This window comes from Puccinia triticina, chromosome 6A (genome assembly GCF_026914185.1).
Source record: "Puccinia triticina chromosome 6A, complete sequence".
In the NCBI taxonomy this organism is placed as follows: Eukaryota; Fungi; Basidiomycota; class Pucciniomycetes; order Pucciniales; family Pucciniaceae; genus Puccinia; species Puccinia triticina.
Window position 1 is genome coordinate 4817422 of NC_070563.1, and position 12945 is coordinate 4830366.

Genomic DNA, 12945 nt, shown 5'->3' on the forward strand with positions numbered 1-12945 from the left:
CTTGCAAACAGTTCCACATCCATATGCAACTGCGTTGCCAACCTTGTTTGTCCTTTTGTTTGTTGGGTTTTTGATTTTGTCCGCCAGAATGTTGCAGAAACACTTTTGGCACTAGAAACGCTTCTCCTAATTTTAGGATGTTGCTTGAGGGCCGAGGCTACTGGGCCGATGGATTGATGATCAATCTGCCAAGTCGGGCACAGTCGCGTATCAAACACCCTGGAGCCGCCAAGGCACCAAGTTATTTACCACATTTGAGCCGGAAGTCGAACCTGCCGGTTGAGTGATTTGACTCCTCCATTTGGCTATGGAGTAAGGTCTAAAGCTTGTGTAGTCTCAAACTCCGTTTTCGAGTCGCCAAGGTTGCCCTTCAGCCATACCATAGACGAATTCCAAAAATTGAGATCAACCCTTCAAAAACAGGATGTGCAAACTTTTGCTCTGGAGACCTTATCAACCATTAACCTATTAGAAGGGTTACACCTGTTATAGCATCCATGTTTCGTAGTTGGAGCTCAACCAATACCTTTGGCACTACTTGAGACAGCCAACGCATCCAACCGATGGAACACTTCATGACAAAAGTGTGTGCATATGTTTGCAACTCGAGAAACAAAGCGAACTTCGTATATTTACAAAGACGATTATCGAGAAAGGAAAACAACAATCGAAGACGATAGAAAATTCAATTAAAAGAAGTTTGATAGTTCGAATTCGGGCACGACTGGTTGACTCAAGACTTTTTTAGGCATAGGCAGGACCGGCTCGATAGTATTTTCGAGCGGAGGATTGGCGGAGTGGGTTTGAGGGGGTGTGGGATGGAGGAGCGAGTGTGGATCTGGAGGGGGAGGAGGCTCGGCGGAGAAAGAGTGACGAGGGGGGCCGATATCCGGCGGGTCGAGGGGCCAATTCTTGGCCAAGTTGACAGCCAACATCGTGCATCCTGTCCACACAACTCTGAGCAATCCATTTGACAGAGGAGAAAGAAAGAGGTGCTTACCGGCGTTGGCTAGCTCTTCCAAGCTTAGCAGGATCAGCGCCCGTTCGTCCGTCCATGTCAGGGGCGACCGCAGGGCCCGCTTGAGTCGGTTGAAGAGCACCACCAGCGAGAGATCCAAGGGGCCGATCCGGACCGCATATCTCCCCGAGACGGAGGGTGTCCAATGGTTCCGAACGAGGGGGTCGTCCCAGGCCGCCTTCAATCACCGAAAACAAACGTATTTCTTGGATTCAATACTCTGTATTTCTTAGAGGTAAAGAAAGAGATGTGAGTACTGACGACTAAGACTCGACATGCCAGGTCGGACTGTCCAAGCATCCGGAAAGACCAACTGACGAGCCAGCGATTACCGGTCGAGAAGCCGATCGGAAGCACGGTCTCGGTGAGCAGCTTGTCCATAGCTGGGCCCCGGTCGCCCTCGTAGGCCCGGACGATCGCCAGGGCCAGCTGCCAGTCGGAAAGCTGACGGACACAGACGTTGACCGCGTCTTGGAGGCGGTCGGCTAGGAGGAAGAAAGATGCCGCAAATCCTGGAGGTAAGCCATGTTTTCCCAAAAAAGGAAAGCGGATCAGTTATTCCATTTTCTTCGCGGTTCATCCCACCGAAAGCTTTCTACTCACGGAAACGCTGGCGACTGATGAGGGCGAACGCGTTTTTCTGCGCGGCCGTCTTCCAGCGGGCTTCCGAAAAGTCATTCTCCAGGAACTTGGTCATCAGGGGACGATCGGCGTGTCCGTATGCGACTTTCCACAGGCCCATGAGGAGCCGTTTCTTCCTCAGGGCCATGTAAAAGATACTACACGCTGCGGGATCTTGCTCTCTGGGGCCGTCAGAGGACCGGGCTTTATCAGATGACCGGTCGTTCCCGCTGCCACCGCTGACGTATTCGGCTTGGGCGACCCTTTCGAGATACGAATGGACCTCCTCCACCGGGCCAAGCCACATAAACAGACCCACCGATCGGGCTGATTTCCAGTCTAGCTTGAACCCTGGATTGTCGGAATACTTGCTGAGGATTGCGCTCGTCTCTTGGCCAATCAGTCCCCGGGTCGAGGACAGTTGGGCGCTCAGGATCCCGCAGTTTTGACTCGGCCCAAACCCAAGCATCCAATCAACCCGAGATCCAGCGGGATTCTCCAAATAATTGACGAGGGAAAATATGTATTGACAACCATCTGTGTCGATCCCGTGACTCCGGGCGGTTTGCACCTAAGAAACGTGTAGCCGATGAGCAGATGGGCCCGATAAGAATCTAGATGGCCAACGCACCTGCAAGAATGCCTTGGCCAAAAGCAGGACGGAGGCTTGCTCGTTCTCGGCCAATAGAGGGATCCTATGCCCGTTGACAGCCAAAGAAAGGACATCAACATGAGCCTGGGAAAGGATGGTAGGCGACAAGTTTCCGGGCAGAACAGAATCATTCGCCAAGTCGTCCAACTCCTTGATGATCAATTTCTCATCTTCATCAAAGCCGACAGTGATGATCCTCTGGCATAACAAGGTCAACGGCTGCAAGCAACCCTTCAAGGCCAAAGAAAGACAAGCCACAGTCGCAAATGACAATGAAAGACTGCCTGCGATGAATTGGAGGCATTGGGTTAGCGTAGTGAAGCAATCGAAGATCTAAGAATAGCTCACCTACCGAATAGAAGTTGGTTCTTTAGGAGGGTCGGATGCCATGGCAGTACAGTGCGCCGCTGAGGAGGCCTGATGGGAGGCCCGAGTAACGTGTGCCCGGCGGTTTGATAGAGCAGTCGAGTTGAATCGTCGGATACGCCGAGCCAGGAGATCTGAGAAATGGAGCCCAGTCTGTTAAGCAAGGAATGAGAAAAGATGATGAGAGCGCCACGGAGAGAGAGAGAAAGAGAGTGAGTGAAGAGAACTGACTCGGAGTGGACAGTCGCTGTTCGAGTCCACCATCCATCGTTTGCCCGAGTGTATATTCTGACAGAATCAGTGCCGCAACAAACGCCAAGAAAACAGTCTTTCTGGAAAGAGTAGGGCCTGCTTTGATAGTCGGACCACTTCAGCTGGGCCTCATTTTCTATCCCACTGCTGGCTCGCTCGACCTCGAACGTATCCAAACCCACGATCCCCGGCGAGAAAGGCTGTTGTTTCAGATCCACAACAACGATTCGGTACGTCCGACTACTATCAGTCTCGTTCATCACACACACTGCAGAAGAGGAGGCAGTCACATCAGCTTCTGAATTCATAAATATCGAACAGGCACACTGACACATCGCAAGAAATCTTGATCCATTTGGCTCAAGCAAGGTCACTTGACGTTTGACATCGGTCAAGCCGAGGGATTCATGGGTACCGATCTGGTGGGACACGGTTACTTCCAACTCGAAGGAACTATCGGCGGGAGGGCCGCGAAGCGTTTCGGGCAGGCGTGCTCGAACCAGTTGGCCATTTGTATCAAGCGCCAGGACGGTAGATGTCGGTAAATGATAGCTTGGGGTGAGCGCGCTGAGCAAAAAGGAAGCCGGAAACGAGACCTCATGGCACATTGTGTACGGCTGGGAGTCATCACCAGACACCCGCAAGTCTCCAGCAATATTCCACAGGAGCAACCGATTCGAAGAGCTGAAACAGAGGACGGAATTTCCCTCAGATCGCTGCGAGTTCGAGCATTCCATGACAAGTGCTTGCGGAAGCTCTCCTTCCAAGAAGCCTTTCAAGCCGACCTTTCGATAGGACAACGGGCGGACAGAGAGGTCCATTTTGCCGTTGAGATGGGAGACGAAAAGCCCCGTGGGCCCGATGTGGGAGGTTTCGGCCGTTGGATTGACACGATCAGTCGTACAATAGCGGCCTTGGTCGTCGAAGCATCCAGCAGCTTGTACTCCACCTGTCAGGTCATTTTTTCTGAGGGGCACTGCATCCTCTCGACCGCTATGAGAGGCATAAGCGAGAAGTCGGGAGGCGCTTGCAGAGTTGTTGCCGGCTGGGTAACAAAGGCAGAGGTACCTCGTGTCCTGATCTTTCGTACTGCCCGCGACTAAAAGACCAGCAAAGGCAGTTTGCCCACTAGCAAGCAAGCTAGTCCGAGTAAACAACGGCGTGTACCCGAATGGAAGCCGCTTCATCGAGATAAGGCGGGGATTGGAGCCCGAGACAGCCTTCCGATCTAGCAGAGCACCAAGCGGAATTTGTGCGATAAAGATCTCGCCGGTCGTTTTCAACGGACGCGCAACGATTGAGCAGCTCAGATGACCCGGCTCCTCCGGGCTGTTATGCACGCTCATCACGCTGTGGACCATCGTGCCTGGACGCATGAACAACTCGAGCATGTCCTTGGGAAGGAGAAGTGGGGCTGGAGAGAGCAGGTTCGTGTTTTTAGCTGATCGGGCTAGATTGACTTCCCCGTTAGAGAGGATGATCAGGTTCATTCGAGGGTCGTGGCCGATGATTTGCCCGTTCTGAGGGCCGAAAAGGTCATTGTCTAAGGGAAAGGCTGCTAAGATCCGAGGTGCATTGGCTGGGACAGAAATGGCACACATGCCATGGTGGAGATATTGGACGCTAGGCTTGTAGGGTCCGTGCGATTGCTGTGAAGGATTTCTTCCTGGTGCCGCGACTGGAAGTTGCCGTTTGATGAGATTGTAGTAATGGAGGGCCGTTCCGAGGACCGGGGCCACGACTTCTACCGAGAGGAAAGGCAGCTCATTTGTGTGGTTAGAGGGCTGGCCTTTGCGGTATGAGAATCGGATCGACTGGATGGGAAGGGATAGGGTGATCGTCTTTGGAGAGTATTGGTGGAGATTAGATGCGGCTTTGGATGAGGTGATAGAGAATTCGTAGGTCCGGAGGATAGGCGAGCCCTGGAAAGAAGCAGCACAACATGAGAAAGTTTATGAGCACGGCCAGACATAGCTTTAGGAAGAGAAGCAGGACTGACGATGACGATCGCTGCCAGTAGACAGGTTCCATCGTCCAGAACTTCGAAGACGGATTGGTCGCAGGGTTGGCCGCTATGAATCATCAATGGTCGAGTGAGGAGGGTTTGGCGGGCTGAGGATGATGGCTTGAGAGGCTAGGAGCGGAGTGGGTTGGAAGACCCACCGGAGTGCCCATCTCTTGATCCACCGCGCCGGCTCATCTGAATCTGAGATCTCATCCTCGAGCTGGTGCAACGACAGACCGTCCTTTCCGGTGACGAGACAGCAGGACGGTTTGAGGTTGATGGAGAGGATCCTCGTGATGTGACAGGTGAAGGTCGAATGTAATTTCCATGGACAAGGGAACGTCGAACTTGTGCCTGGGCGTTCGAAGACCGCTGTCAATGGACCGCAACAGACGGCCAACTGCTCAAATGAGAGGGGTGCCGAGGAGTGTGTGATGGAGAAATTGATGTTGTTGCCAAGAAATCAACTAAGTATCAAAGAAACAGATCTTGGGTGTGTGTGCTTTTTTTAACGACGCGCGGTTTTCGGAGTTAAGAGGGGCAGACTGACTCTGCGGTTATCTTGGGCAAGATGGAGGGCATCGACCGTGTTCTGAGAGTGTGCGAGGTGGGGCAGATGGTCGAGGAGAGGGATCGACTGGAGCAAGCGCCACGAGACCGGATCGACGATGTTAACGAGCAAGCCGGAGGCATAGAGCTGGTCAGACGGAAAGAAGGTTTTGTTTTTCGTTGTTGTTCGAGTCAGCAAGTCTGGCAGCGCTGACTGATGGATGATGGACTGGGGCTCTTACGATGATGAGCTGGTTCGAGCAGGATGGGCTGAGTGAGAGTGCCTGCCGCGAGGGGTTGATCGAGCTGAGGCTGACTGGCTCGGATGACATCACGGGTTGGCCGGTGCTCGCTCGCAGCCAGCCAGCCGCACCAGTCAGCTTGGCCGGCTCGGGACTCCCCGGGGGAGCCTACCCACCCCCGTTCACCGCAGTGGCACCGGGATCATCTGCTGCGCAATGACAAACCAAAACTGGGCTCCAATGTAAAGAACACGACCCTTTTTTTTCACTTCAAAAACCTAATTTTAGAACTTTTATTCAATATTTTATAGCAAAGATTTTGGAATGGTAAGGAAAATAACAAAATAAATCTCTTAAAGAAAAAGGGAAATTACAACGTTTCTTTGAATATATATAGGAAAATAACATCCTTAGAGTTTGAGAGAACATCGTGTAATATAGAATCTATCTCGTATGATCGGTCCTTTGTTGTCATCTAATGAGCGCATCTCTTGATCCGTGCGCGTCGCGTAGAAGCTTTTCGTAGATAATAGATGTTTTTACTTTGATTTTTGATTGATTTTTTTTTTTTTTTTTTCTTGGTTTCCGACCCGTGTTTGACATCCAAGAATCAAGAGTCCGCGCCGGAAACCGAACCGCTTGTCCCTCCCCTTCCTGGCTTTTTACTTGCGTTGATAACGACCAGGTTAAGAACTCTTCGTACATCCCAGTTTTTCTTTGGACCGTTTGGTCACTCAGGTACGCAAAGGGAATTAGGTTCGATCGCACAACATTAGATTGGAGAGAAGAAATCTGAACACAACAGAATAACTGACCTTTGCTCATCGTTATTTTCCATTCAGATCTTCGGCAAGGATTAGCGAACCTGCCCTGAGGGTCGTTGATGAGGCGCACATGAGCAGCTGTTTGTGGGAGTGGGTCGGCTTGGAGACCTTTTGCGATGAGGACCACTTGGCCTATTGGATTGCCTGAGTCTGACTCGGCCCACCCCAGCAAGCAGCTCATGTGGGCTTCGTCAACTACACTCGCGGCAGGTTTGCTTTCATTCTTGCAGGGCGATCGATCTCGACAGCATAACGCACCATTGCCCAGCTTGATTTTTCCATTCCGATCTTGGGGGTAAAAGGATCAGCAAACCTGCCCTGAGGGTCGTTGATGAGGCGCATATGAGCAGCTGTTTGGGGGAGTGGGTCGGGTTGGCATCCTCTTGCGATAAGGACCACTTGGTCTGTTGCATTGCCTGACTCGGCCCACCCCAGCAAGCAGCTCATGTGTGCTTCGTCAACGACACTCGCGGCAGGTTTACTTTCATCCATACATACTCGAGAAACTGACACGACGGACGTTTTGGGCTCATACATCTCATCATGTAAGCCTCCCAGCCTCTGATCAGCGTTGGAGGTCCGATGAAACTTACTCACACCGGGCTGCCGGAGCACTAGAGCTCTCAGGTCTTTCTCGCCTGTTCGCTCTCGACTGGGCCCTTCGTGGGTGTGGGGTTGGTAAGCTGACCTGGAGAATCAGCGATGAGGCCCATGTGACCAGCTATTGGTGGGAGGTGGATTCCTTGCCATGAGCGCCGGCTGTTCTCTCGGATTCCTTGACTCAGCCAGTAGATCATGTGCCTCGTCGACAAGAACCAGGGCCAGTTTACGCTGGGATGAATCCAGCCTAAACAATTCTCCATTGGGAGACATCTCCATGGGCACGGGAAAGAAAAAAACCCACAGATTTGCATGCTAAATTAAGTACGTCTACTGGAGCTAAATTCTCGGATATCCTGTTAGGGCAATCCCACCACGATTATCCATCCCGCCCTGCCGCGGACCTCCACCTTTTCAAAATTTCCGAAGTCTCCTCTTCCCAAGGAGAGGCCCAAACAAGCTGAACCCCACATAAGGACCCCTCCTGCCGTCCATTGTGACCAATTCCTTCATACATAGCATTTGCCTGAATATTCCTACATCACTGGCCCGGCGCCATAATCAATTTCCATCTACATACAGATTTGCATTTCAAGTTTTAAACCTTGCCATTCTCCACTTGACGTGTCATACCCTTTGCTTAACATCATTGTCTCCACTTTTTGCCAAACACCCACCCTCACCTCTGGTTATCCTTTGTTCTCCTTCACCTTTCTATGTATCCTCCGCCTTAATATGCCACATCCACACTCCCAGCACAGCTATCACTCAGCGCAATCCATCTCCGCTAACATAGAACCCCCCCCGAACAAAACTGACGAGAGCTATCCCCTCATCCCTGACATCAACGACGTCGTCCCCGAGTGTTTCACCTCCGAAGTCCCAGTTCCAAACGGCTCCAAAGTTGCACCTTGTGCCTTGCGGTTGGTTCGTTGGATAGGTGGTGCCGCTCCCTCTTTCGAAAGTCATCCCTTCTGCTTCTCAATCCCTGGTCGTAGCTTGGGTGATGCCCACTACTTTGCCGAGGCCATGAAGGAAACTGTTCGATGGACCATGCAAAACTGCTTTGTTAACCATCTCCCCAACCCTCCAATACCAACTCAGAAAAAGAAACGCGGCCCTCCTTTCAAATATCACTTCAAGCTTTACTTTGCCTGCCCTCGACGCGGCTACCACGAAGCTCCAGTCAATTCACGCAAAGCAGCCTCCGGTCGGAAATGCGGATGCGAGGCCAGATTTGAGATCTTCCACCACGTCGCCACCAATTCGCTGAGGGTTGATTGGTACTGGAAGCACTCTCACGACCTAAACACAAAGGAAGACATGCAGCATACCCGCTGTCAGGGCGCGTCTCAAAAGTGGCGACGCCCTGAATAGAAATGAACAGGTTGTGAGTTCCTAAATAGGAAAACACGCTTGACTCAACCGGGATATGGGAGGAGAAAGCCGCGCCTCCGTTGGAGGGGCTGGTAGAGCTAAGTCGTACCGGAACCTAAGAAGGTTCACAAGCTCAAGCTTACCTAGTAGGGTAGCGAGCGGAAAGAACCGTTAAGACAAGGAAGTGTGAACTGCGGAGGTGAAGGCGGTGACAGGGATTCGGAGGCGGAGGCGGAGTCGAGGAGTAAGGAGTATTCGAAGATATAAGAAAGGATGAGATGTAACTAGATGAAAGCCCCGGTCGTTTTGTATCAAACAAGGATGACGGGCTTGGTAATCTAAATAATAATCTGAGGAACCCTTTGTGGGGCGGAGAGGCCCCAGGTATTTTATACTCGACTGTGATGGCCACACTTAGGAGTCAGGCCTCCACAACGTTCTACTAGACCCACGCGTGACAACTTTGCGTGGATTGTTCTCACTCGAGTTTGACATACCATGCCCACGCGTAGAACACTCGCGTGGAATGTGCTCACTCGAGCTCGACAACCCGTGAGCGTTGTGGAGCTCTACTTAGTCGCGCTTGCTCGCGCACTCGCTGTCCTCGGCGCGTACTGTGCCTGGAGCGGCACTATGCGCGCACAGCTCTTCTGCTGCGCGTGCAGTGTCAGCTTTGGCGCTGTCTGGACTAGCCAAGGGCTGACACCCGCCTCCCTAAGCTTGTGCATGACTGGATCGTGGACCGCGTTGACCAGGGTCTTGGATGGAAGGAGATCGAGAAGTTGCTGACGTCCCCTGACATTGATGCCGTGAGTATCCAATCAATCACATCATCTGTGATGGCTTATCTCACGCTGACTCCTACAATCACCTCCCTCCATGACTTTATTCAGCTATGCGGGACCGGTGTTGCAATCGCCGAAGCTGACGGTGTCCTTTACGACCTAGTCAACAATCTCATCGAGACCCGGAGGACCGTTCAAGCTCGGCGGAACCCCGATGTGTTTGTATCTCTGGCCCTCTGGCAAGATCACCTGACCAGCGTTGGTTGGTTCACCTTTGCTCCTGCGCTTGCTGACTCAGAGGCTTTCATCTTTGCCATCCAATCCCCCTGGCAACGGGAGATGATGATGGCGCACGGTTCAACCATGCTCTTTATTGATGCGACACACAACACCGTCAAGAACAATTTCCTTTCCCAAGGGCGGAAAGCGAGCTTGTATACAGTAATGATCCGCAATCCCGTCACCGGCAAAGGCCTCCCGGTATGCTGGGCTTTTACTAGCTCTCTCGCAATGTAAGCCACGTCACCTTTTCGCCTTTCCCCCACCAAATACATCCTGACTAACATCATTGCATGTATTTCTAGTGATCCAGTTAAACAGATCCTATCTTGGCTACGTCGATCCACCGGGCTGGTGCCCCACGCCGTGATGAGTGATTGCGCGCTGGCAATCAAGGCGGCAGTCGAGTCCGCTTACGGCGACTTGATGGAACTAGCACCAAGACACTATTGGTGCTTGTTCCATGTCATGAAGGCGCTGAAGACGAACGCAGCGATCCACTTGGGAAAGAGAGCCTCCGAGGCTGTCCGGGACTTTCGGTCAATGTTGTATGCAGGTAACTATCCGAGGAGTCGCATGATGATATACTTAAGTAAATGGAGGGAGATAAACAGTGAATTCGCGGACTATGTGGACAGTCAATGGTACAGTCACATCAAGTATTGGTCCTTGCACTATCGAACAGTAAGTGTTTCTTGTATTTCTCCACACACCTAGGACACACATTGACAGCTATCTTATGTGCTGACAGACGGCGTATCAAGGGACCAATACAAACAACTACACCGAAGCCTGGCACAAGGTCCTGAAGACCAAATACACCACTGCCTCCGAACGTCGGCGGGTCGACGAACTTACACAAGTCTTCTATGACAATGTGGAACCTCAGTATTGAAGGGAGTATCGCCTGGTAAACACCGGTTTCCTCAAACAACGGACCAACAAGTTCCAACAACGCGCCAAGGATCGCGCGAGCGGGTTTACTGCTGGCTACTTGCAGCAAATTGGGGCCAAAGTGGAAAAGCATGCAGATTACGTGAGTTCAGCGTTGTTGATGACGGAGCACGGGCTTGACCTGACAAACTGACCATTGACAACACTCTACAGTTCTGGATTGACTCGTTCTCTGACCCACACTTGCGGGCCTACCGTGTCGAGCTCGTACCACCTATGGGACTTGCCGAAGGACGACTGGTCGCCTGCGACTGTGCCTACTTTGCCAGGTGTGGTAGTGCGTGTATACACATGTACTTCTTGGCACGAGAGTACAACTATCTCGTGGTGGAGCGGGCACCGAACAGACACCAGTCGCATGCTGTTGTAGATATCAGCAGGAACATGGCGATGCAAGCTGTCATTGATATCAACAGCGACTCGGACATTGAAATTGTGAATCGATCTCGCTCGCCAGCCGCCTCCAAGCGATCCTACTCTGTTGCCTTCTCTCCGGGTGACGATGGCGATCCAAAAAGAGTCCGCCTCCTTCGCGCACCAGCTGCTGAATTCACCGCCGCACACCCGACCTTTCTATCAGCTACCCTCGGACCTAGTGCGCCTGAGAAGACCAGCATTCCGTCAGTACCAACAAACCTACAACAAGCCCCTCGTGACAAGATAACAAGCGCACTCACCTCCGGAACAAAGACTCTCAAGCGGGCAATTGATGCGCTCAAGAAGAAGAAGGATCGAGTCGACATGGTTAATAAGTCATTGGCGACGATCATGAATCGGTTTCAGGTCGTATGCCACGCGTTGTTGCAATCAGTGGAGGAACAGGTTCCGGGGCGTCGACACACAATTACCCCATCGTTCCCGGGCGTTGAGGCCACTGGTCGGATGAGTAGTTCAGAAGTGGCCCTTCTAGTTGGAGAGTTGCTGGATGTAGGACGGGCGGCACTTGTTCAGGTGGACGGACTTTTGAGGTTAAAGAAGAACTTAAAGGCATTTGCTGCAGGTTCGACAGAGTTATCGATGGAGTTATTTAAGGAGCGTGGATACGAGCTTGTCGGGATTCTCGAGGACGCCGGAGTTTTGACGCCGAGGGTGCAAGTTCGATGAGATGAGGGTATAGTAAGTGAAGGGTTCAATAGGTGGAGGCTTGACATTTCTGAGGAACAATTCGAAGGACCTGATGCCACGGGAATGTGCGATAGGAGGACGGAAACGACCAGAGGTGACTGTTATTATAAGGCCAGTGGGTTCCCAAGGGACCACGGACTTATCCCAATTTTAGGGGGATTGCCCCTGCCGGCATCCCGGCGTTCCTTTTTCATCACGTTACTGTTTTTGTAATACTCCTGTCTCTCCCGCTGCTCCCTGTTTCTCCTGCTGCTCACTGTCTCTCCCGCTTCTCACTGCTCCTGGTTACAGTCGTTGTATTACATAGTGTAGCTACTGCTCCTCCTTACGTTCATTTTTATTCACGGGTTGTCATGGTTATTACATCGTTTTTTTTCCTTCGTTGCCTTTTTTTTTGTTGTAGTTTTTTTTTTCTCGTTTTTCGCAAATCAGCAACCGTTTTCATTTATCATTGTTTAGGCCACATTCAGGTTCGCCCAGTTTACTCTAACACACGCATTCCATAGCACAGATTTTCCTCGGATTCCGTCGCCGGCTGCCCGCAGTGATTACGGGATCACTGAGCACCCATTCCTTCAATGTCACCGGATTGGCTTGATACTCACGCACTGTCTTGGCCTTGTCCCTTCATATTCAATAACAGTGCTGGCGAAGCTAGTGTATGATCTCGTTGCGCTCAGTCAACAACGCCTGCCTCTAATGTGACTCTCGATGTTTCTTATATATTGGCTCGTGTGATTGATAAATCTTCCTAACACATGGCTGCTGGATTCTAGAGTTCTTTCTTGACTCTTCGCTTTCTTCTGGGCTCTTCAGTGGGGATTCGTAAACTGACCTGGAGAACCGACGAGGCTCGTATAATTTTAAATAAGCTAAATATTTGGGAGGTCGGTTGTGTCGCAATATAACATGAACTTGATTGTCATCAGAGGGTCAATTGCTTCACGTAGCCCACCCCCACAAGTAGATCATGTGCGCCTCATCGACGACAGTCAAGGTCAGTTTACTCCCACGCAAACTGCAGAAGATGGAGAGCAGGGGAGTGTTGCATTCCCGACAATGAACATTGTTGGCTTTTCGCCGAGCTCCTGCTCCCCTCCTGGGTCACGACCTTAACACAGCCGTTTTTCCCAGAACTCCCCTTCAGCATGGATTATGCCTTGAGCGCTGTAACACCACGAATCTTGTTAAGCTGGAGAAATTGTCCCTCAATGGTCAATATGTGACAAAAAGGAGTGATTTTAGCAAACTTTGATGGATTCAAAAGTCATTCCAATTTTAATCTGTTGTTGTATA

The 12945-nt window shown here is 51.5% G+C and overlaps 2 protein-coding genes across 2 annotated transcripts; one reads left to right on the forward strand and one right to left on the reverse strand.

The window, feature by feature from the left end:
• Positions 1-689: 689 nt before the first annotated feature.
• Positions 690-5795, reverse strand: PtA15_6A582 (uncharacterized protein; the record flags this gene model as incomplete). Its single annotated transcript, XM_053170302.1, has 12 exons — positions 690-943; positions 1001-1196; positions 1280-1530; positions 1622-2210; positions 2271-2575; positions 2644-2810; positions 2889-3177; positions 3241-4831; positions 4909-4981; positions 5073-5314; positions 5465-5611; positions 5706-5795. The coding sequence occupies 12 exons, from the start codon at positions 5793-5795 to the stop codon at positions 690-692; spliced, it is 4194 nt and encodes a 1397-aa protein (XP_053021507.1).
• A 5113-nt stretch (positions 5796-10908) lies between these two features.
• On the forward strand, positions 10909-11628 carry PtA15_6A583 (uncharacterized protein; the record flags this gene model as incomplete). Its single annotated transcript, XM_053170303.1, has 1 exon — positions 10909-11628. One exon carries the CDS (start codon positions 10909-10911, stop codon positions 11626-11628), a length of 720 nt encoding a protein of 239 aa, XP_053021508.1.
• Between the last annotated feature and the right edge of the window lie 1317 nt (positions 11629-12945).